This window comes from Misgurnus anguillicaudatus, chromosome 1 (assembly GCF_027580225.2).
Source record: "Misgurnus anguillicaudatus chromosome 1, ASM2758022v2, whole genome shotgun sequence".
NCBI classification, from domain to species: Eukaryota; Metazoa; Chordata; class Actinopteri; order Cypriniformes; family Cobitidae; genus Misgurnus; species Misgurnus anguillicaudatus.
Window position 1 is genome coordinate 17,042,490 of NC_073337.2, and position 24,754 is coordinate 17,067,243.

At 35.9% G+C, this 24,754-nt stretch overlaps 2 protein-coding genes and 1 long non-coding RNA gene across 5 annotated transcripts; 1 reads left to right on the forward strand and 2 right to left on the reverse strand.

Moving 5' to 3' along the window:
* Nucleotides 1-32: 32 nt before the first annotated feature.
* On the forward strand, nucleotides 33-12,341 carry hcls1 (hematopoietic cell-specific Lyn substrate 1). 2 transcript variants are annotated; one of them, XR_012369435.1, is made up of 17 exons: nucleotides 33-173; nucleotides 825-908; nucleotides 1,109-1,182; nucleotides 1,547-1,676; nucleotides 1,901-2,011; nucleotides 2,119-2,173; nucleotides 3,401-3,511; nucleotides 3,620-3,730; nucleotides 4,212-4,267; nucleotides 4,367-4,436; nucleotides 4,988-5,136; nucleotides 5,725-5,841; nucleotides 7,068-7,184; nucleotides 8,971-9,127; nucleotides 9,442-9,510; nucleotides 9,648-9,877; nucleotides 10,168-12,341. XR_012369435.1 is itself a non-coding variant. In XM_055191086.2 (16 exons), the coding sequence occupies exons 2-16, from the start codon at nucleotides 825-827 to the stop codon at nucleotides 9,782-9,784; spliced, it is 1,548 nt and encodes a 515-aa protein (XP_055047061.2). In that variant the 5' UTR covers nucleotides 33-173; the 3' UTR covers nucleotides 9,785-12,341. The 2 variants fall into 2 exon arrangements, 1 of the variants encoding a protein (XP_055047061.2); XM_055191086.2 differs by having other exon boundaries at nucleotides 9,648-12,341.
* Nucleotides 12,338-14,061, reverse strand: llph (LLP homolog, long-term synaptic facilitation factor). Its single transcript, XM_073867356.1, has 3 exons — nucleotides 13,964-14,061; nucleotides 13,182-13,410; nucleotides 12,338-12,910 (listed from the first exon to the last, which is right to left on the reverse strand). The coding sequence occupies exons 2-3, from the start codon at nucleotides 13,397-13,399 to the stop codon at nucleotides 12,754-12,756; spliced, it is 375 nt and encodes a 124-aa protein (XP_073723457.1). The 5' UTR covers nucleotides 13,400-13,410; nucleotides 13,964-14,061; the 3' UTR covers nucleotides 12,338-12,753.
* Nucleotides 14,062-16,620: 2,559 nt separating this feature from the next.
* Nucleotides 16,621-19,595, reverse strand: LOC129446585 (uncharacterized). Of its 2 annotated transcripts, XR_012369449.1 has the most exons (5): nucleotides 19,438-19,479; nucleotides 19,130-19,209; nucleotides 18,506-18,640; nucleotides 18,218-18,301; nucleotides 16,621-17,398 (listed from the first exon to the last, which is right to left on the reverse strand). It is a non-coding gene; the product is annotated as an uncharacterized lncRNA (long non-coding RNA). The 2 variants fall into 2 exon arrangements; XR_012369447.1 differs by lacking the exon at nucleotides 19,130-19,209 and having other exon boundaries at nucleotides 19,438-19,595.
* Between the last annotated feature and the right edge of the window lie 5,159 nt (nucleotides 19,596-24,754).

Sequence of the window (24,754 nt, forward strand, 5' to 3'; positions counted from 1 at the left end):
GCTTCATGTATGGGGTGTCACAAAATGCTTTTGACGGCTGTACGTCAGAGGCGCGCGTTCACGTCACGATTCGTGCTCTGTACGCGGCGCGCACTCGAACGCAGGTGTGGACTGGCATTTATCGTGCACTGATATTGTACGGAGACGCAGGAAAGCGTTAAAAACATTGTAATGTGAGTATTTACTATTGTAACGTTATATCTGTGTTTTTGTTGTTGTTGGCAACTTATTGTAGGTGATTATGTTAGAAAATAAGTCCTGCGTCGCGAAGTTGACTGGATTTTTCTAGTTTCAGGAAGTTATGTTTGCTCATTTATTTTTATAATTTATTTATTATAATTGTTCAAAAGTTTCAACGATTGGTCACTGAATAGATTAAGTTAGATTAAAGTTTTGTGAAAAAAGTAATTTCCAATTTAGACAAAATTGAGGAACTTTCAAAGTTTGATATTTTGGTTATACCGTGCAATAAATGTCAATGTAATATGTAATTTTAAAAGTTTTATCCAAACGTTATTTCCAGTTATATTCACTTTCAGTCATCGCATTTATAAAGGCACCGTCGCAAGTAACGTTAATGCAAATTACGGTTTGTGACTGAGATCTTTCAAGATTTACGTGACACTTTTAGCTAGCTGCATTGTAAACTTTAATGCTGTATTTGACAGCTAATGTTTACTAAACGTCGCTGTATAAGTACTTAGTTTTGTTTTATCGTGTCATTTTGTGTGCATTTAAAGCCCAATGCATGCAAAAAAGCATTATAGATAAGGAACTATGAATGTCATAAAATCTTGCTTCTCTCTTTCTCTTTCAATCCTTAGATGTGGAAGTCAGTGGTGGGGCACGATGTTAATGTAAAGGTGGAGACAGAGGGAGATGACTGGGAAACAGATCCAAATTTTGAGGTAAGCACAAATGAATATAAAAACATCTCAACATTAAACGTCCTTTAGCAAACAGTTAGTAAAATAGATCATTCTTTTAGGTCTTAAAACACTACAAATATTAAAAATAATAAAGTATAATTTAATAATAAGTAAAAACTGTAACCAATGCTTTCATGCCTAAATAATGCCTGAATCACAATCATACATATTTATTTGAGAATGATGTCTCAGAGCAAGAACAGAGATGGGGTGCCAAGACTATTGAAGGATCTGGTCGTAAAGAGCACATCAGGTAATATGCATCAATAACTGTTTGTTTTTATTTATTTAATTCCCTTAAGCAATAATATAAGAAACAATGTGTTCTTAGTCAAAACAAGTTGTTGTAATGGCCCCGCCTTGCACAGCAGAAGTAGGAAACAGGAAGTAGCATAAGTTGCATTTCCTAATATGGAGTGATAACTGAAAGATTGTGCATTATGTTATTTTAGGTTCAGAATAAGGTTTCGTTACACCACTAGGTTTTAAACAGTGTCATAATGTAGAAATGTAAATAGGATTGCAAACACTGCAAAGAATTTTGGGTGGGTGTGTGGAGTAACACATTGCAATGTGTAACGTGTAGTAACATGCAACATGTCTGTGTTTGTGTGCAGTATTGCAGACCTGAGAAATAAGGTGTCTCATGAACATGAGGTGGTTAAGAAAAAAGAGATGGAGAATTGCCCTAAAGCCTCTTATGGCTATGGTGGAAAATTTGGAGTGGAAAAAGATAGAATGGACAAGGTTAGACCCAAAAACCAATACAAAACTATTTAACGTAATAATCATATCTGCTGTCTGATAAAGATCATGGCTTTTTGGATCATGTATAGCTAAGAAATAACCCGTAGACCTACATTTTACCACAAAATGTTGTGGTATTGTTTAAACAGTTCAACTCACCTAAATGCCATTGATTTTCACATGTCAAGACTCTTCAAATGAAAGACTGTGTTGAATTTTCCCAGGGTGCTTTAGGACATGACTATGTGGCAAAGGTGGACCAGCACTCATCTCAGACGGATGCAGCAAAGGGTTTTGGGGGGAAATATGGAGTTCAGAAGGACCGTATTGACAAGGTTAGAAACGTATTCTCTGCCCTTAAAATGCATCACTTTGTAATTTCAGAGATATATTTGTAACTTCACAGTGTATCTGTCATTCTTTCTTTTTTCATTCACTACAGTCTGCCATGAATTATGAATATAAAGGTGAAGTGCAGCAACATGCATCTCAGAAAGGTAATTATACACTTAAACATGTTACTGTAGATCAAAGACCTCAAAAACTTCTGACAGGCCTGTCCACCTTATTTTTGACGTAATGTGGGCTCGCCATCTTTGAGCTCTTTTGTGTAAGACTTCCGGTGAGCCGCTACAGCTAATGGTAGTCATATTGCGAGGGACATGAGTGTGCCGTTTTGACTGGCTTGTTAATGTTTATTATAAAATCCAGTAAGACCGGCATAATTTGTGCAGTTAGGTGATGCCATAATAGCTGGTACAAACACAGTAAATCTCTAAAAAACATTTGTTTTAACCATAATACACGCACAATAGCCAAATGTGTATGTGGCGCACGTGCACCCATTATCTGTATCCACACATCCATCCAGTAAAACCTTTCATAGACACTGCCAGTAAACAATAATTACAGTAATTGATCAAAAACAACTAATATTATGCTGATAAAAATACGCTGATTTATTTATTCTGCTACTATATATTATTAGAAAAATGCTATTACTGTACAGAAAATATATACGACATAAACTTCTTATTAGTTAATGTTTATAATAGTTCTTAATGTGTTTGCGTGTTCACTCGTTCATACATGGCAGGTGTAGTAAATATTTACCATAACTGTTTAAATCATGTTTTATGCGTGCTCCCACAACACTGTTTTCTACTGGTCGGCTATTGAAACGGACTTCTCGCACAAAAAAGAGAAATGTCACATCACTTACTTTTGCGTTCGAAAATAAGGTGGATAGTGCAGTTCAAAATTTTACTTACTTCCAGGTATAAATTTAAATAGTTTTAAGTCTCTTGCTCTTAAGGGCAACATTAAACCTCATGTTTGCCTTGTTTGAAATTAAATGTTTTTATCAATCTGTTTTCATAAATTTAAGTTAGCCAAGCCTAACATCTCACATCTTGCAAATTTACATGATTCTGTAAGTTATTGCTATTTTAGTTAATGCTAATTTATCTGCATTTTCGCGTGCGTTAGCCTTAATGCACAACAAAACTAACATCAACAAATAAGGGCATTTTGGACATGATTTAACAAATGATCTATGGGGTATTTCGTGCTGAAACTTCACAGACACACCTGAGACTTATATTACATCTTGTAAAAATGAGCATAATATGTGCCCTTTAACGAATACAACCTTATTGTAAAGTGTTACTGTCTCTTATAATGTGCGTCTAACTTCTAAATGTCAACTTTTTGTTCTCAGAAAGATTATGCCAAAGGTTTTGGTGGCAAGTACGGTGTGCAGAAAGAGAGGGTTGACAAAGCTGCGATGGGCTACGACTACAAAGGCGAGACTGAAAAACATCAATCACAGAAAGGTCAGTTCTATGTCTCTGATACGGTTTAGCTTCCCTGTCCTCAGTTCATAGTTTTACCTTTTTAGGTTACGAATAGTTATAAACCATAATTATGTGGTGGTCTTACAGACTATGCAAAAGGCTTTGGTGGAAAATATGGGGTGGAGAAAGAAAAAGTTGATAAGGCTGCATTGGGTTATGACTACAAAGCCGAAACAGAGAAACATCAGTCACAAAAAGGTATAATATTATAATTTTTCTAAAGATTAACTCTTTAAAAACACAGATATAGGTTTGGACGATATATGTTTAAAAACACAGATATATGTTTTGTCATTTACTCACCCTCACGTTGTTTTAAATCTGTATGAGTTTCTTTAAGAAGATATTTTAATAATGATGGTGACCACACAGTTGATGGACACTGACTTCCATAGTAGGAAAACAAATACAATGGAAGTCAATGTGTATCATACTCATACAGGTTTTAAACAACTTGGGGAAAGTAAATGATGACAGACTTTTCATTTTTGGGTCATGCATTGCCCAGATTATGTCAAGAGCTTTAGTATAAAATATGTTGTTGTGTGGAAGAAAGTGTGTTATAAATACAAATACTATAAACAAGTCAAGCACAAAATAATGATATTTTAAAGTAACTGGCTATAAAACATTAAAGCATGGTTTTCTGTAAAGCCAAATAAATGCACATCTATTTTAGACTACGCCAAGGGCTTTGGAGGCCGATATGGAGTTGAGGCGGATCGCATGGATAAGGTACATTTAAGACACCATTACAGATTCATTATTTATTTGCTGTTTTGTATCAAATGTTCAAAAATTTCTCAGTCAATGCGCAATGTTTTTCCTGCATAGAGCGCAGCTTCATTTAATGAAATGGAGTCACCATCATCATCATATGAAAAACCAAAAGCTTATGAGGCCTGTGAGTGTCTGTTATGTTATAATAAATGAACAATAATACATGACCCGATCTGTGAATACCCAGCTAAAGACATTTTTGGTGATTTGGACAACAAAACCAGTCATAAGGGTACATTTTTTAGAAATTGAGATTTATACATCATTGAAAAGTTAAATAAGCTTTCCATTGATGTATGGTTTGTTAGGAAAATATTTGGCTGAGATAAAACTATTTAAAAATCTGGCATCTAAGGGTGCAAAAAATCAAAATATTGAGAAAATCACCTTTAAAGTCATCCAAAGGAAGTCCTTAGCAATACAAGTTACTACTAATAATATTTTTATATTGTAAATTTCAAAAATATTTTCATGGGACATGATCTTTACTTAATATCCTAATGATTTTTGGCATAAAAAATTGATAATTTTGACCAATAGAATGTATTGGTATCTATTGCTACAAATATACCTTTACGACTTAAGAGGTTTTGTGGTCCCGGGTCACATTTATTTATCAGAATACGGGGGTTAATATACTGTAGACACTTGCTGATCTTCTGCTGGTGTTTTTAGCAAGTGTAGGAGCTGGAAACCTAAAGGCTCGATTTGAGAACATGGCAAAGGCTTCGGATGACGAGAACAAAAAAAGAGCGGAGGAGGAGAGAACCAGAAGACTCGCCAGAGAGAAACGAGAACAGGAAGAGGCACGACACAGGCAACAGGTTCATATGCCTTTAAATACATGCACTTGCACAGTCCACTTAAATAGATAACAAAAATAACCTGCCTATATACCACAGCCTTTATTTTAAAGAGCACCTATTATCCAATTCACGTTTTTACATTTCCTTTGGTGTGTAAGTGTGTATATGATATGTAAAAGGTACATACCCCAAAGTAAACGATCACGCGAGTTATCGTCTCCAACGTATATCTCTTTTCTTGGACTGCAACAAACACACTTTTTTTAAAAACATGGCAAGGAGCGTCACGTTTTCGGCTGACATCAGACGTATTCAGGCCAATCACAACGTACAGATTAGCTGGCCAATCAGGGACACAGAGCTTTTCAAATCCGTGCGTTTCAGGAAAAGAGTGAAATCTAGAGCTACAAAAATGTACAGTATGTGGAAAATAATGTGTTTTTTAACCATAAACCACGCGAATACATTGTATTATACCAAATACCCAAAATAACTTTGTTTTTTAGCAATAAAATAGGTGCTCTTTAATCTAGTATAGCAGTATAGTAATACAGCTTAACTTGTTTTAAATCCCAAATAATCTTTTGATGCTGGTCTTTTTTTAAGGAGCAAAGCAGACACGAAGAAGTAGAGGAAAGCAAGAAACCTCCTCCTGTGCCGACTCCACAGAAATTCAAAAAACTCCCACAGATACCCAGAGATGAACCTGAGCCAGAACCACAGGCAAGAACACACGTAGCCTTTACATAGTCAAATAATTCATTGTATGTCTTTTATTTATTGTTTCTTAGTATAACCAGAATGAAACATGGTGATATTTAAAGGGGACATATTATGAGATTTTTTTAAAGATGAAAACTAAGTCTAAAATAGGTCTGAGCAAAAGTGTGCCGTTTTGGGTGTGTAATTTAAAATGCAAATGAGCGGATGAAGTGCAACCACTGATCACAATGGTGGTGGTTTGTTGCAATTGAAACTCAATTGTGCTGTGAAATATTTTATCTCTCTCTTTCTCTCCATACTAAATGGTTGTGCTGTGGTTGGATAGTGAAGATAAAGTGGGCGGTATTACCTTATTCTGACATCACAATAAGGGCCAAATTACAATGACCTATTTTTTCACATGCTTGCAGAAAATGGTTTACCAAAACTAAGTTATTGGGTTGATCTTTTTAACATTTTCTAGGTTGATAGAAGCACTGGGGACACAATTATAGCACTTAAACATGGAAAAAGTCAGATTTTCATAATATGTCCCCTTTAAGGAAACGGTCATTAAATTGGTGACTTTAAAGGTGCAGTGTGTAATTATTAGAAGGATCTCTTGACATAAATGCAAAACAATATACAAAACTATATTATCAGGGGTGTATAAAGACCTTTCATAATGAACCGTTATGTTTTTATTACCTTAGAATGAAATGTTGTTATCTACATACACAGAGGGTCCCCTTACATGGAAGTCGCCATTTTGTGCCGCCATGTTTTTACAGAAGCTCTTAAGGAACAAAATTTTTAACTAAGTTGTCTCTGGCGATGACATGTTTGTCCGGCGGCGGCTACCGTTGCTTCTCTATGTGTTTCAAAAGCAAGAGGTGATCAGTGGACTGAGCCTTTGGCCAATTCCCAACCTCACCACTAGATGCCACTAAAATATACACACTCCACCTTTAAAGCCCAGCGGAGGTCTTTTTTAGTGATTTACTGTTTTCTACATAAAATCATTCTACATAATGAAAAGGAACATTCTGTAAAAAACCTTGACATCTTCAATATTATCTGAGTAAGGTCATGTCAATAATACATGTAAAGTCATTGATTGAAATCAAACTTTGATGCTCCTATTTTTATAATTAGATTATGGGGTTTTACAGACAGGGTCAAATGTGTAGCTTAACTTGTTTTAAATCCCAAATAATCTTTTGATGCTGGTAATGATCTTTTTTAAGGAGGAGAGCAGATATGAAGAAGAGGAGGAGAGCGAGAAACCACCTCCTGTGCCACCTCCACAGACATTTAGAAAACTGCCAGAAATTCCCAGAGATGAACCTGAGCCAGAACCACAGGCAAGACTTCACAGATCTTTTACATAGTCAAACATTCCTAATTTATTTTTTTATTTGTTGTTTTCTTTCTATACCCAGAATGAATCATGGTGATTTTAAAAGGATATGATCATTATAATATATGAAGAGTTTGGTTCCAAAACACAATAAATCCATTTTGACTAATTTCCGTAAAAACGTGTTTTCTATAACAAGTGACAAGATGAAAACCATTATTTTCTGTTACAAACTTTCACATAGCATCTTTAGGTTATAAAAATATTAAAAATTCAAATCCATAATTTGATTTTCAAAGATTTATAATAAAGTTTTTTTTCTTCAAAATGCTATAAATCTATTTAATCAATATATAAATTTGCATGCATCTTTGCCATGTTATATTTATTATAGTTGACTAGTGGTATACACTGATGAAAAAAATCAAAACATTAATGGCATTAATCAAAATACTTACTTTGTCATATTAACTCTTTCCCCGCCATTGACGAGATATCTCGTCAATTAAGAGAAAACGCTTCCCCGCCAATGACGAGATTTTCCGTCTTTCCGCAATACCGCTATTATCCACCAGGTGGCGCCCTTCCGCAACTTTTTAAACCCGGAAGTATTGCCCTATGGCAAGCTGCTGCATGTCCGTGTCTGTTTTAAAGATCGCTCTGAATGGGATCGCTATGAAAAGTCCGTCACAAACATGGAATTATCTCTGCTTTTTGCTCAAAATGTGGTGTTTTTGCAGAAACCTACCCATATTCAAAAGCTGATTACAAAAGAACTGCTCAAGGTAGGATGAAACGGGTTTTTTTGTTTGTAAGCAGAGGGTCTGTTCTTTCATATGGTATATTGTATGTTTATATATCTGAAGAAGAACATTTTCTGGAAGGCATTAAACTTTTGTGAAAATCATGAGAAACGCTGGCGCTGGCTGGCAACTTTTTAAAAAAATGCTGGCGGTGAAAGAGTTAAGAACACTGTCATTTCTGTTGTTATTCTTGGGACGTCATCGCTGAACTTTTTTAACCGCAATCAGCTGTAAAATGTTTTGGTCCTGCTTGATTTTCATTGACTTCGATTAAAATGATGGAAAGTTTTTTATAAGATCCTCCTGGGGTCAATGCGTTAACATGACAGAAGCTTGATGCTGTCAAGAAAACAAGCAACAGCCAACATTTTTCCGTCTCCCGAGTGCCTCTCATGTAAATTATTTGATTTTGATGGTCTACGTTTCTTCCTCGCCACAGAAAACCAGCACAAATTTATCTATTTCAAGTAAAAGTATTATTTAGTTTTTGTTTGTTGATCACAAAGTATATGAGGAAAACTAGGTTGCCGTGTATTCAACGCGCCACAATTAATGTTTACAATGCATGGAATGGTGCGCTGTGATTTGTTAAGCGGATTTAATGCATTCTGCAGAGAAGGAGGACTGGCGTTTATCACATTTTTGGAAAAATGAGAAAAGTTGACAGAATAACTGATTTTGGTGGTAACTCATAAAAAAAGGCATTTATCGCGTTTTGGAATCAAACTCTTCATATGACCCAGTCTGTGGAAGCCCAGCTAAAGTCATTTTTTTTTCATAAAATCATCCTATAATGTAAAGAACATTGTATGAAAAATAACATTGATATCTTTAATGTTGTCTGAAAAAGGCCATGTCAAAAATGTATGTAAAAATCATTAAGCTCATATGCACCTAATTTCATAAAACATATTTATAGTTTACAGTTGTACACACAGTACTGTATGCAGTACTTGCTCTCATCTACTGCTTTGTGGGTGCTTACAGATGGAGGAACCACCTGACTATGAGGAACCACCATCTCTGCCACCACGCTCGGCTGACCTGTTAGAGGAAAACGAGGAGGAAGCAGATCCTTATGAAGCTCCTCCACTTCCACCACAGGAGGAAGATTATGAGGATATTGGATCATACATTCCCGCAGGTTTGACAAAACATTAACATTATACATATTTTATAATGTCTGTTTTATCATAAATTGCAGGATTGGATTTTTTCAATCAATAAAAGAAAATATATGATTTATTTATGATTATGAATGCTTCTGGGTTTTAAAGGGATAGTTTACTCAAAAATAAAAATGCACTTCATCGTGCCCTTATGTTGTTTTACTCCTGCATGATTGGCTGACTGTGCTACATGAGACAAGAAAAAAATTCACTTGTTGTTCAATGGAGGAATATCATGCAAATTAGTTCAATTATTTCTTTAGTAATAATGACTATTTGTCTTCCCTAGCTGCTGAAAATGACTATGAAGATATTGGCGTTGGACAGACAGCCACGGCCATTTATGATTACCAGGGAGGTACGTACAACCAGTATTTATCTCATTGACTTTGTTTTATTTTTCAGAATTGTCTATAGACTCAGTAACTAATTTAATGAAGCATATGTGTGTGTAGTTGTGCCTACTGAGTGTTTTGGAATATAAATCTCTTGCAGAGGCCAGCGACGAACTCTCCTTCATGCCCGATGACATCATCACAAACATTGAGATGGTGGATGAGCATTGGTGGAAAGGGACTTGTCATGGGCACAATGGCTTGTTTCCTGCCTCCTTTGTGCAGCTTAATAGTTAATCATTTATGATTGCTAGACACTTTCCAAAGCAAGGGCTGTGTTAACATAGCATATTAACATGCTACTAATCCTGCGGTCAGGATACAGTGCACTATAGCAGTGGTTCTCAAACTTTTTCAGCGTGCGGCCCCCCCTTGTATATGGTGCATTCCTTTGCGGACCCCCAATTTTTTTTATAACAAATTTGTTCTAAAATGTAACATTTAATAAGACAAAACATATTAAAGTATACAAAGTAGTGCTGTTGGTTAGTAGCCTTATTTTTTTAGGTTTAATTACACAGAATTCATGATAAATTAATGTGTTTTATGAAATTTCATAAAACTGGGGCCCCCCTGGCACCATCTCGCGGCCCCCCAGTTTGAGAACCACTGCACTATAGTATACAATATGTAAATAGCGTGCATGGAACAAAGTTTTGACCTGCTACATTTGCTAAAATGTACAGTATACGACAGAATACAGTTAGTTGAGTAATATAAGACAGTGTTGTTCGTCACTTGACCTTATCTTAGTTTGATCAATAATCAACATTTGGTCCAAATTGATTTAACAATGCAAAATATGTTTTTTTTCCTTATAAGTCAACTGAAAAACTGTCCCATTTTGTAATGTCCCATTACAATCCTATTGTTGTTTTAAATGTTTGTGGAAAATGCCCATTGTTTCACTTACTATTAAAAGGGCAGTTCACCCAAAAATGTACATTTTGTCATCATTTACTGACTTTCATGTTGTTACAAAACCTGTGTACATTTCTTTGTTCTGATGACAGCAGGGGAGGATATTTTGAGGAATGTTTGTAACGTTCATGAGCTCCATTCACTTCCATAGTATTCTTTTATCCTACTATGGAGGTCAATGGGGCTCATGATCGGTTTGGTTTTAAACATTCCTCAAAATATCTTCCTTTGTGGTCGTCGGAACGGGGAAGTTTGTACAGGTTTGTAACAACATGAGAGTGAGTAAATAGCTGTGTTTACATTGCAATTTGCGTTAAACTTTAGCGTTATTTTTTACGTCAATAAATGACTATTGCGAAATGACGGCATATCCGGAAAAAAGTTTTTCCCTCTCGCGACAAGTCATTCCAAACGTCACATCGACTGATGTTTGTAGGTTTACCAATTTCACATCCACCACACTAGGCATTATTTTTAACCGAAGGAGACGTAAGAGTATTATCCAAACATTAATGCCATGTAAAGCCCCTTATACTTAGAAGCGGCAACGTATAGGTAAACATACTTTAAGGTAATAGTACATTATTTTAAATCAAAAGAGCTGTAGGAGTGTTTTGGCAAACATTCTTGGCAAGAAAAGCAGCATAATTGGAAACAGACACATATTGAGGTGTTTCTGGGAGGTTTTAGTACATACTACATCATCTTCAAATAATACTTATGACTTACTGACTACAGGTGACCTGAAAATGCGAATAAACTGTTTTGTGAAATATACCATTTAGGAATTGCCTGAAAAACCACCTTAGGCGAGCATAAAAACTTTTTTGGATATATGGGAGTTTTTTTCTATTTGGCAGTATTTTTAATTCGCAATGTCAATTTGCGCAATTTAAATGGTAATGAAACGCAGTTAATAATGACAGAGTTTTCAATTTTGGGTGAACTAACCCTTTAAAGGTGCAGTGTGTAATTTTTAGAAGGATCTCTTGAAAGAAATGCAAAATAATATACAAAACTATATTATCAGTGGTATATAAAGACCTTTTAAAATGAACCGTTATGTTTTTATAACCTTAGAATGAGACGTTTTTATCTACATACAAAGAGGGTCCCCTTACATGGAAGTCGCCATTTTGTGCCGCCATGTTTCTACAGAAGCCCTTAACGGACAAACCTTTTTACTAAGTTGTCTCCGACGATGAAATGTTTGTCCGGTGGTGGCTACCGTAGCTTCATGCATTTCAAAAGCGAGGGTTGGGCAGTGGACTGAGCCGTTGGTTGCAATTCGCAACCTCACCACTAGGTGCCACTAAAATTTACACACTGCACCTTTAAAGGAAACATAGGTCCTATAAAATATATACTGTTGCACAGTAACAAGTCTTGAATGTACGCAAAACAAAAATTCTATTGCATTTTTCAATTTACATACAGTCGCAATATACAGACATGCACAGAATGCCATTTTACATAATTTGCTGTTTACTTGTTTGTGGTTTTGAAAAGCCTTAAATGTAAAGGTATTGTATTCTGCCTTAGAAATACACCTAGGGCCTATGAAGCTGGTTTAGTTGGTAGCCGGGTAAGTTTACGATTAGTTTGCAAATCCTGGATTTTGGGTACCATGAAAATAGCTTGTACCAACAAGGCATGATCACATTGGCGTGGTTTTGTCAACCTCAGTCTAATCCTGTAACCCTGAGTTTGTTAAACCATTTTCATAGTACAGGCCCCTGCAGTTGTATACTAGGTGTTTATACTGTATTGAGCCATTTGGTTACGCTGGCACCTTAAATAATTCAAACAGTGTTTCTTCATTCACCGATTCAATGTTATGCATTCCTTCACAAAATAAAAGCACAAACATGAATGAATATTGTATTTATTATGATGAAAACACATGCTTAATCATAATTATTCTTTTAAACTTCAAAATCATGCAGACCAAAACAATTATGTGGTCAAAATAGAGAAAGCATGTATATACATGTATATATTCTTTACGGAAATATATAGTCGGACAATTGGCATGTTAAATCAAGAGGACTTGGAGTATTAAAATGGACCAGTAAATTCAACAGCCTTTACTTCTGGTCCATTCACAATCCGTAAACAGTGCTTGCCAATAATAGATCATCATCACATTTAGCAAGTATTTGTCTGTTCAAGTCTGCATAAACAGTCCACAGAAATATACAAATTGCACATAATAATGCACATCAATGATCCTGTACAGCAGTTACAGGAATGTAACTTGTCCATACACAAAGACGTCGGTTTATCTACCAAGCTATTCCCTTCTTAGGTTTTCCTTTCTTGCTTGAACGTTTAGCTTTGACCTTTTTCATCTGCCTCTGGTTCATCCAGCCAGGATACTGTCCTTGATTATCCAGCATTGTCTTTTTATTGCGTTTACTATCTAAATCCATCTTGCCAACATCAGCTGCAAAACAACAACAGAGATACACATTTAGGCCGAATGCATGTATTAAGAAAATACTATAATAATATATAACCATATCTGTCAAATGTAATGTAAATGTAATATCAAGGTTATACTTTCACATTATGTTCTTTACATCATGCATGATGATTTTATGTAGAAAACAAAACATTAAATATCACAGAAAATGACTTGAGCTGGGTTTTCACCGTCAGGGTTTCGTGAACCAACTTGATTAAACTCATACAAATGAATTTATGAAAAATCTCAGCTTCGTCCTCCTGCATATCTACATCTTGTGTTTTCTCTTTCACCTTTTCCGCAGGCACCACTGTGGCAATCTCAGCTACATCTTTCATGGTGATCTCTCCTTTCTCTCCCTGGCCCAGCACGGTTTTAAGTCGTGCCAACTCTTTGGGGGCATTCTTCTTTCTTTTCTCTGCCCTCATCTTCCTCTTCCACTTGCTGCGTAAACTCTTCGCCATCCTGACAAAAACTAACGTGGGAAAATGAGTCAGGTGCCTAGAAAACAAACTCCCAACAACTGCTTCATCTTTTTAATGTTAGGCCACTGTTTCTTAATCTTATTTATTAAGACCCACACAGCAGAACAAGTTCCAGATCTCTTCTGTTTCTCATGTTATCATTTAATATTTTTAAATGTATAAGTTTATGTAACGTACTATGTTGCGTGAATTGAATAAGACAGGACGTCAGAAACAAGATTGAGATAATGTTAGATCGTGTATTTTAATTCTTCATAACTGTTGTCATCAACAGCTGATCACATTCCAGTCTTTATATGAGCATATGGGTGAAATATGCTAGTATATTACGAAACAAATGCTTTAAAAATTAAAATAATTTCACCTACAAATTGGTGCTATTTTGTTATACAGTTAAGTTAACCATCGCTCAATAAACGCATTCCCCTTTCATAAATGTTAAAACAGCGATTATTTTAGGAACACTTATTGACAAGTTTCGACTTAAGTACCAAGTTATAACTCTTTAAAGCCATTTATATTCATAAAGTAACATAAACTCACATGAACGTTCACAACACTTCTGATCACACGTGTGTCGGCCGTGCACAAACGTTTCATCACGTTTACGACACTTCCTGTTTTGCGACACATCTTCGTGCATAAACCATAAACGGCAACTGTTGTCGCGCTGCAGTAAATACATTTTACCAGAAGCTGGCGACAGAACTTCAAGCTTGTGAACGTCCCAGACAGTTTAACATCTAAATTTATCTATAATCAAAATTATATTTATAATTTAGATTATAGATAAATTATTTAAATTTATAAATAATCTAAATGTATTCATAAAGCACAATAAAACAACGGTGGTTGACCATTGTGCTAAAAAAATCAAACAAACAAAAAACTAAAGAAAACAGTAAGATAAAAATACAACACAAATAAGACATGACAAAAAATTAATGTTTAGACAAAAGGCCGATGTGACCTTATCGATTAAAAGCCTTCTTAAAGAGAGAGGTTTTTATTTAGCTTTGAAAAGTGATTCTGATGGGATTAACCTTATAAAGAGTTATTGTTAATGTGAGCTTGTTCTCTTCTTAAAATGTGCATACTGGGAAGTTAATATTACTTAACGGTATTGCTGAACTGCACAAAATAAGTGCACAAAATATGACGAAGTGTACAAGTGTACTGTAAGGAATATTAGACATGGCCCTTAAACTCCGCCCCCACACACCTGCACGCGCACAAAAACGCTTGGGGACAGACAGTACCAGAGATGGAACGTTATTGTCTTAAGAAAATGTATTTTTTTTTAAATCTTATCATTCAATTTCCATATTTGTTTAAGTGTTTTGAGTTTGTTGCCAAATGCATACGTGTCAAATTCACATACCGTTATTTGACAATATAATAATGGTTAATTAATAGCTTACATCAGAAAACATGCCCTTTACTATAATAAAACGTAGTTTATGTAAAAGAAGCATAAAAAGAGATTGCCAATCCGTCCCTATATATATATATATATATATATATATATATATATAACAAATATTAATTAGGTAGAAACTGTAAGTTGGGAGGCCTTTAAATCTCGCTTTGGATAATGGGGGACTTGAAGTTGCAAAGTATGAGATTTTACACTAAATTTGAACATGCCAAGTCAGAATAACCTGCATTAAACCTGCCATGGGACCAGCAAAACCTCTCTTCGTGAGAAACAGAAATTGAAAGGCCCATCTGCTGGGCTGTTCCTGTGATATTGCCCTTGGCAGTCAGCTGAGCTCTCTTGTAGCAAGGGGACTTGTGTACGTTGTTTTGTGTTTTGACTCTCTCAATTAGGTTTCTTTTAGCTAGTGACGTGTCTCTGTGTAGAATAATTAAGTCCCAGGACACAGTGTTCCTAGATTGTCAGGATGCCGACAGCACACACAAACACACGATGTGTGGATCTCATACCCACCTGCTCACACATCACTACTTTCAGGTGTTATCCCATTAGCATTAGAGATCTAAATGTAACACAAGTGGTACCTTTACTGCCAAATGTTTTCATTTCAAATATGATTTGCTTTGTAGTTCAAAGTGTCTTTCTGTCTACTGATTAACCAAAAAAATATCAAATTCGATTGACATTTATTCACCCTCATGTCATTCAAAATCTCAAAGGTTATTGGTACCAAATGTTAGGCAGGAAAATGTTGCTTCCATAGATGTCTTGCACAAATTTTATGGATGAGGCAATCCTAGAATATGTTGCCATGGTCAAATGATCCTGTGAAACTGAATTATGACTTAAAAGTATAACCCTCCCCAAGATTATGAAATAATATGACCTATTTAGGATACAAGAGCCTTATTCGATTGCATCATTTTTTTTGTTATTAACAGCATTGTATTTTATAATGCATGGGGTGTTTGCCATATTGCAAGGTTCATCTAATTGCTTATGGAGTTGTAAATTAGGGTGCACTGGATGATGTTTCTTTTAGCTTACATTTGCACTTCATAATGTTTCATAAAGCTGTCACTGTCAGTGGTCACGCTTGGTGTGTAGCCTCGGAGTAGGGCACTTATGTAAGCCGCGCTATCAAAGCAAAGATGACGTGGTGCACCCAACCAGCAGGGGGAGCAACACCTGTAGGGGCTGACTTTGCAGATGTACAGCTGGACAAGCAGGAATATTTCAGACTGGGTGTCAGTACCCGATCCGTGCCGCCTGCCGATCTGTATTGCGCATGCGCATAATTGCGTAGTAGAAAACGTCATCATTTCACTGTGCGATTGGTACCACGCATGCGTTGAAACACTTTACGGCCAAGCATAACAACTGGCAGCGTATTTTTGTAGGCTACACTTTTGTGTAGTTAATAAAGACTCTTTTTAAACATATTTAAATGAAGACTTTTTTTAAAGACATATTTAACTGAAGGCAATTATCCGAAACCGCATCCCAGCTAACATACAGCGGCTAATGGTTCATAATCGTTAAATCACTCTAACCAAAATGTCTTTCAACAGAATAATAAACAATATACAATAGCAACTGCAAATGTATTATTTTCAGTAAACAGAATAAATATACAAATCCATTTACATTTATCAGATGCATTTAACCAACGTGACTTTCAGTTTACACTTTTTTTCTGTACCCATGCAAAAGTTATCTATAATTTTTTTTACCATAATTTGCAGTAAAACCACAGTAAAAATAAAATCAACCATGGTTTATTAATAAATAAAAAATAATCATACTCTTACAACAGCATATAGAAGTGCATTTTAGTAACCACAAACTTTACCATGATTTAAAATAATATGGTTACCACAGTTTCACTCCAGCATTACTATAATGTTACTGTAGTAGAACCATGGTTACAAAACCTTGGTTTGAAATAAGATCTGCAGTTTTACCATAATAAAACCAATGCATGTTTCAAGGTTACAAAAAATCCCTTAATCAGTCTGAGGTAACAGTGACTCACTGAGGAGAATGTTCTGGAAACAAAACAATATTAATTTCACAATAGCTCTAAGTTAATACAAGTCATGTGTTTAAAGTCATGTTCAGTTAAAAGACAATTATTATTATAGGGTAAGTTGGCAGAATTTCAACCCACTTTGTGTTGTTACAATGTCTGTAATTTGAAAATGAACCATTTGGATGATGCAAAACATCATTTTGGCAAAGAATTGTGGATAAAAAAATGGGAATAAATCAGCACAATTAACTCAAGAATAAAGAGGAAACATTTTCTGTTCAAATGTTAGCATCTATTGTATTTGTAACAATATAAAGTGGGTTAAAAATCGGCAAACTTGCGCTTTGGGGCAGTAATTACAATATTATATTTGGCAATTTTGTATGTCCATCTATTGTTGCCATCGTCTTAAGCCTCTGTGAGTGTTGGCATCATCTGAAGTCTTCACAAATGAAGCTGGATCCAAAAAGGAGCTTCCGTAACCTCTAGTAATTTTAGGATGTGTATCCTGATGGGGAAAAAAACAGGAAAGGAAAATTAGAAGGATGAGGATTACTGTGGTTCATATTATTTCAAGCAAAAGCTTATGTGCACTTCTTATTTCATCACTGGAGAACAAGGTCATAAGATGTGTATGTGAATGCTTGGCTTAGAAGAGGTGTTTTTCTTGATTAAGACTGGTAGAGTTTAGGAGTAAACTCTTAACTGTTTTTGTTAAAAAACAGTTTAACTGTTTTTGTTAAAGTGCAACTATGGTCTGATTCACCTTTTTGCATTTCCTTTGGTGTGTAAGTGTGTATTAGTAAATGTTAACGATATGCTAAAGGTATAAACCCCAAAGTAAACGATGACACAAGTTATTGCCTCCAATGTAAATATCTTTTATTGGACTAAAAACACACGGATTGTAGGCAACAGTTTACTTCCTTGGATTGGTGATGTAGCCAAGACCGACATTATCATAATTCTTCCCACTTTGGCCTGTAAGTTAACTCCTGTTAGCATTGCGAGCAATTTTTTTAAACATGGTAAGGAGCGTCACAATGTACAGATTAGATGGTCAATTAGGGACACAGAGCTTTTTAAATCAATGAGTTCTGTACAAAATCAATGCGTTTGAGGAAGGAGGGAAATCTAAACCTACAAAAATGTACGGTATGTGGAAAATATTTTTTTTTTTTTTACTAGAAACCACGCAAACACATTGTATTATACCAAATACACAAGATAACATTGTTTTTTAGCAATGAAATGGGTGCATTTTAAATAAATAAACCACAACCTTAAACCTTTGAACAGCAATGTATTAGTTTGAGGTTCTACTTACTAGTCATAGGATTCATAGCACCTTAGAGAAGTTTTCTGACAGGTCTGCTTCAACTATGCTGCATAGCCATCAGCATGGACAAACCTACAAACATAACATTTAATTTGTCACAAAGCAAACAATAGTATGCAGTGCGAGATTCATTAAATGGAAACAACCAAGAGCAGATGTAAAACACTGAAAAGAAAATAATAGTATACAAAAGATGATTGTCTGAAAATAGATGATTGATTAATTTATTGATTTATTGGTCTGTCTGTCTGTCCAATGTTATCTCAACTAACTTACCATCTACAACGAAGTGGTTGGCCACCCGCATGACTCTCTTCCAGTCAACCGCGACATCGACATCCCACTTAGTAGGTACTGCCGAAGGGCAGCATGAAATAACTACTGGTCCATGTTGGTCCTTTATACGAATGACTAAAAAAAAAAGATATCTTCACTCACCATATGCTGCTACAATGTTAACACATAGATACAATGATGAAAGACTAAATCAAATTAAATAAACTTTATTTATATTGCACATTTTTAATGAGACATGCACAGACAATGAAAGGGATTAAAACAAAGATGACATGACGAAACAATAAACATAAATAAGATAAACAGATAGAGATTAAAATACACCCCTACTGGAAAATCCAGCTAAAACCAGCATAAGCTTTAAGGTGGCTGGTTTAAGCTGGTCCTCCCTGCCTGGCAAAGCTGGTGGATCAGCTGTCTTCCAGCCTGACCAGCTTAAACCAGTAAAAAAACAGCTACCAGCTTATGCTGGTTTTAGCTGGATATTTAGTAGGGAAACCAAACACTTGAAATTATGAAATGTAGTGGAGTAAAAATTATGATAATATGCTTTGGAATGTATGTTTTCCAAAGTAAAACACTGATTAAAAAAGGAATACTTACACATTTACTTTTATGTAAAATACTTAAGTAGTGTCCACCTCTGGTATCAACAAGGATTGTGGTTTACATGTCACACGAATCTAGTCAGGGCCAATACACCATCAAATAAATGTAAGTTTAAACACTCAAAGTTTTCAGGTAACCGGACACACTGCATTTCATTGTAAGCCTAACCAGCCAGCTAGTCTAGCTAACTACATGCTGATATGAAATACTGTATATTATGTCTTAGTGACCTTGTTGTTTAAGCATAAAGACGCCTGTATATCTGCATTAAAAACTTTTGAACGAACATTTCCGTCACTTACCTTAGCCTCCATATGTTCGCCGGTGTTCTTATATGACGCATTTCTTCACTATTTTTAAACTGCCGGTTGTCGCGCATGCGTAAAACAGATCAGGTAGGGTCGTAAACTGTCGTAAAACAAGTTGAGCTTCTGCGCATGCGCACAATTATGCGCATGCGCAAAACAGATTGGACAGGCGGCACGGATCGGGTACTGACACTGAGAGATTTGCCTTTGGCATCTATGCCCACTACTGCCCAGCTGGAGACCCCATGGCAGGCCACCATGAAATCGGTTCACATCACTGAACAGACACTGAGTGCAAATGATCTTCACGTTTGTCCGACAGTATAGATGTGTCGTATTCAGATGCACCAAATGATTCAGATCACATTCATATGATTGATTCATACTCATTTATATATATTTTTTGTTTTGAATACACGTTTCTAAAATGTGATTGGTGCTTGCCTGTGCACAGCTCACTAACATGATGCAAGAGGTAAAACATTTCATTGTTACTGCTGCTTATTGGTTGAAATCAAAAGAGACCACCTCCAAATCTTTAGTATTCTTTTCTCTGAATTAGTCTTAAATCCCTAATGTATTGTTTTCTATTTTGATCATCTCCCGGGCATAAATAAGAAATCTAATTATTAAGAAGAGTTTCAAGGCCTCATGCATCTATAACACATACAATGCAGTACTTGCACACGTTTAAATTTGGAGGTGTTCTCTTTATTGAGCACCATTAAAAGTGACAAATTGCTCAGAGCAGAGTCTCCTACATCTATATAGAGCAATACTGAATGAAGAGTGTCACGCATCAATAACATACTGCCATTATTGATTTTTGCGTGTATAGAAAGAGGTCATCATGTCACCTTAAATGCCACCGTAAAGCATCTTGACATTGTAATGTACTGTCATTGGTCTTTGGTTGATGCTTTGGATGCTTCACTACGATATATCAGCGTTGCACTGTGAAGAGTGAAACGTTGGATTTAATTTAAAAAGTTACTTCAATTGGTAACACCTAAATTAACTTATTTTTAAGTGTTTGAGCATCACGTATAGGTAGTAGGTACTATACTGTAGATTAATTTATAACAATACACATAAGATGTCTTTAATATCTGTCATAAACGAAAGCTGTTGGAACCTTTTGGAATGATTTTCTTAATACTTTATATTTATGTAATCATGCATTTGTCTGATTTTTTTATTTGTCTATTTTGATTTTTGTTAACGTTCTTCAACCATACGGTACGTAAGATTTATTTAATTGCATTTGTTCAAGTTTGTAGGTTTAGTGTTTTTGATTTCTACAAATAACTGTTCATTGGAGAGACACAAAACATTTTAAGCTCTATTGACAACATCTACACTGTAACAAAATATTTGTTGGTTCAACTTAAAAAAGTAAGTTAACTGGTTGCCTTAAAATTTTAAATTAATTCAAGCATAAAATATAAGTATATATTTACAAAACATTTTTGAGTTAACTACCCAGCAAGTAATGTTGGCTAAAACCAGGCTAAATTTGGGCTGTGAGTAAAAGTCTAATAGACGTCTACCATAGCCCAAGAGTAGACAATACTACACTTTTAAAACAAATGAAAGGAAACACCTTGAACACCTGTTGACTTTGCTTACATGCTGGAATATACATCTTCAAATTATTTAGGAAAAAATAACATGTAACCAAAGGTTATTTAGGGAAGAAGTGGGTTACTTATAGCTCGCTCGAACTGATTTTGCCAAGTGGTTGATGTCCTCAGGGCAACATATTGTGTTGACCCAAGGACAACATTTTTCTAAATAAAACCTAAACCTACCCCAAATCCAAACCCTAACCATAACCAAACCCTAAAATCAGAGGGACATGATAAGTGAAAAACAATGGTCTAGAAACAGCTAATCCTTGTTGTAAGCTTAAACTTAAAACAAACTGTAAACTTGTTTCTGAAATCTGATTGGTTGATTGAAATGTTGTCCCAGGGTCAGCATAATGTTGCCCTGAGGACATCAACCACTTGGCAAAACCAGGAGAGCCTTATAGGCGGACTATATTGGGTCTATAGTTAGCCGTCATTTCAAAGTCTCGGTTTTTGCTTGCTGGGCAGTGGCAGCCAGTGACTTCTTTTTTCGAGGGCGCACAATGGGAAGTCGTCACAACATGTATGTAAACCCATCGTGTGTGGTTCGTAATTTAAAAATATGTGTTCGGCGTGTCGAGTGAACCTATGTGCATCATATGTCTTGTCAAAATAAGTGCCTGCTGCTGACACATCTATAGGGTTTATGATAAAAGCGATTCTCGCGTTTGCCAGATACTCCCATAATCTCATGCATAATCAGAGTTTACTGTTAAGGGAGTGTCTTGCGTGTATTTTGTGAACATTCGTTTTTGGTTTTGACGCGTGTGCAGCAGGCACTTATTTTGACAAAACACGTGATGCACATGACATGGTTCACATGATGCAACAAACACATATTTTGAAAACACGAGCAACAGACATTTGCGCCCCTCGGAAGAGCAGTCATGAGCCGCCACTGTTGCTGGGTATTTTTTTTATTTAAGAAAAACTCAATATTTTAACTTACTTGAACCAACAATTTTTTACAGTAACAAAGAAAATAATTTTGCGTCCACTTTAGTTTGTAAAATAAAAAGAAATACATAATAAGAAAACCTGAAATGCACACTCGAAGGAAGTCAACGGAGCAAGGCATTGCAAGCTAAAATAACACACAAATTTAAAAAACACAATTTTGTACAGAAAAATTAACCAAAGTATGACTTTAATATTTAATGTCCATTAACGGCACAACAGTAAATTCAAACAAAGTAAAAAATGCATCTCATGAATCTTAATTTTGTATAAATCCTATATTCATAAACATTATTATTTTTAGCTGTCTAATGTTCAATTTTGCTACATCATTTTGCAAAAGTTTAACAACTAATTTGCAATTGTAAATTGTTCCTGTAGCTCACACACCGATAAAATGTACAGCTTGTCATGCACATTGTCGCTTTGTATAAAATTCTATTAAATGCCTATTAAATGTAAACGTGGAGTATGTCGTAACTATGAAATGTTGAAAGTTGTCAATACTGGTGTGCATTTTGAGACAAAACAATGGTTGTGATATATGTAAAGTGTTTTTAAATTAAGGCCGCTCAAACATGCATTTTAATCCGGGACTATAAGCCCTGTCTGGTAAACCGCCCCTAAATGTACTACATGTACTTGTATTACAGAATTGTTATATTAAGTACATTTTATTTACATTTATGCATTTCACAAAAGCTTTCATCTTACAGTGCTTACAATCTGTACATTTTTGATCAGTGTGTTATTTCCCTGGGTATCGAACCTACAACCTTATCACTACTAATGCAAGGCGTTACTGTACTAATATTAATAACTAATTACTTTATTATGCTCTTCTATTTGCTGAGCAGATCTTCTATCTAACGTTCTTATATGCTGTAGAGTCTCACAGTGTGATATCTTTTGTATTCGCCCAGAAATTAGGTGACAGATTGTGATGAATGAGGTTGGGAGGACTTTCCCTGTCGCAGTTTGCCTTGATCTGGCCACAGCTGAAGGGACTCTGAGCTCACAGGTCCCTGAACAGCTCAGGTAGATTACTGTAAATCGATCTAAGAACTGATGGGGCTCTAAGCTTTCGCCTCAGCCTGACAAGGACGAATGCACTTACTGAATCAACGATTAAAGAAGCCTAACATTACCTTTGCAACCGATCAATGTCTTCTACATTTATACTGAATATAATTTATGATTCATTTGATTCAGTGTTCACCGGATACGCGTGTCTTTCTTGAAAATCTAGATTGATTTCGTCTAGACTTGAATAAAATCTTCCACTGTGGTCCTCTAATGCTATGAGACACTATGAGCATTTTGCCCGTCAGAGTCGCGGAGCTTTGTTCAGCATCTGTTGCCTAGCAACACGTTTCTCAGTGGAGGGACGTGTCTGTGCTTCCTCGCACACCCCATGCTTATGTTTTACGGCTAGTCGCTGTGTGCTTGGCTAAGAAAAGGACTAGATCGCTGTCGCCGGAGAACCGCTTCCAAGGGGGCGAGGAGGCGTCACGCTTTGTGACTGCATCATCTTTACACTTCTGATAAATATGCTTTGTGGCCCACTTGTGGCCATGTGGGAAGCATATGAGGAATTGTAATGTGGTTTCCCCACCTCCTTCCCCATCGAATGCCATTACAAAACAAAAACAATGCCCTTTAACATGTAGAGTTAAGCTATACCATACAAACATTAAGATATAAAGCAATAGGGTACAGGTATAAAATTATAGGTAGAGATATGTATACATTTATTAACAATATGTACCTTTTGGGGTACTAATATGAACTCTTTAAAGGTGTACTTTTTAAAAAGGGACAGCTAGGGAGCATTTTTGACCCCTTGTTTTCCGACAGAGAAGAATCTCCTTCTCCTTCCTTTTTCATTTCAATGATTTGGTCCTTCAGGCCGGATTGAGTTTCCTGTTTCAGTGCAGCTAAACTGGTTGCGACAATATCTAATTGAAGGCAGTGACTCATAACAGGTGCATCATGATGTGATTTTTGCTTGGATTCGGTGGCGAGGCCTGCAGGTGTTGAGCTTGTAGGTGGATGTCTGTATTTTCGCCCGTCATCGTCTAGCTATAAACAGGTGGTGTGCTGCAGAAATTGCTGTATACCCTCCACACGAAACTATACTCTGAGCGCTGCATCCATATGTTTCTGTAGATCCATGGATATACTGTAAGTTCATGATGCACGCTTTCAATGGGAGGCGACGGTATGTGCAGCCTGTCACAGGCCCTCTCATCTATCTATTTCAGGAGAAAAAAATAACCACCTGCCACGTTCAGCACGTTCATCACCATCTTGAAAAAAGGTGTTTTTTTAGTAAGTAATAGGCATAAATCTTTGGCACGCAAGGTGTTCCACGTGTTGGTGCTGTGGACATGAATGCTACTTGAAATTGGGTGGCTTGTTAAGGTGTGCTGTAGGGGACTTTTTTAAGATGTTAAATAAATCTTTGGTGTCCCCAGAGTGCATATGTGAAGTGTTTAGCTCAAAATACCCCACAGATAATTTATTATAACATGTTAAAATTTCCACTTTGTAGATTTGAGCAAAAATGTGCCGTTTTTGGGTGTGTACTTTAAAATGCAAATGAGGTGAAGAAAAGCAAACACTGATCGCCATAATGGTTGTTTGTTGAAATTGAAACTCAATTGTATTTCTCTTACTCTCTAAATTGCAGTGCAGTTTAAGGGGTGATATTATTATAATAA

Excerpts from the sequence above, each read along its gene's own strand:
- hcls1 (XM_055191086.2), top strand. The coding sequence starts at position 825 with ATGTGGAAGTCAGTGGTGGGGCACGATGTTAATGTAAAGGTGGAGACA. Across the intron at positions 1,677-1,900 it reads AAAAAGATAGAATGGACAAG|GGTGCTTTAGGACATGACTA; the intron begins GTTAGACCCAAA and ends GAATTTTCCCAG. Across the intron at positions 2,012-2,118 it reads AGAAGGACCGTATTGACAAG|TCTGCCATGAATTATGAATA; the intron begins GTTAGAAACGTA and ends CATTCACTACAG.
- llph (XM_073867356.1), bottom strand. The coding sequence starts at position 13,399 with ATGGCGAAGAGTTTACGCAGCAAGTGGAAGAGGAAGATGAGGGCAGAG. Across the intron at positions 12,911-13,181 it reads ATGCAGGAGGACGAAGCTGA|TGTTGGCAAGATGGATTTAG; the intron begins GATTTTTCATAA and ends TTTTGCAGCTGA.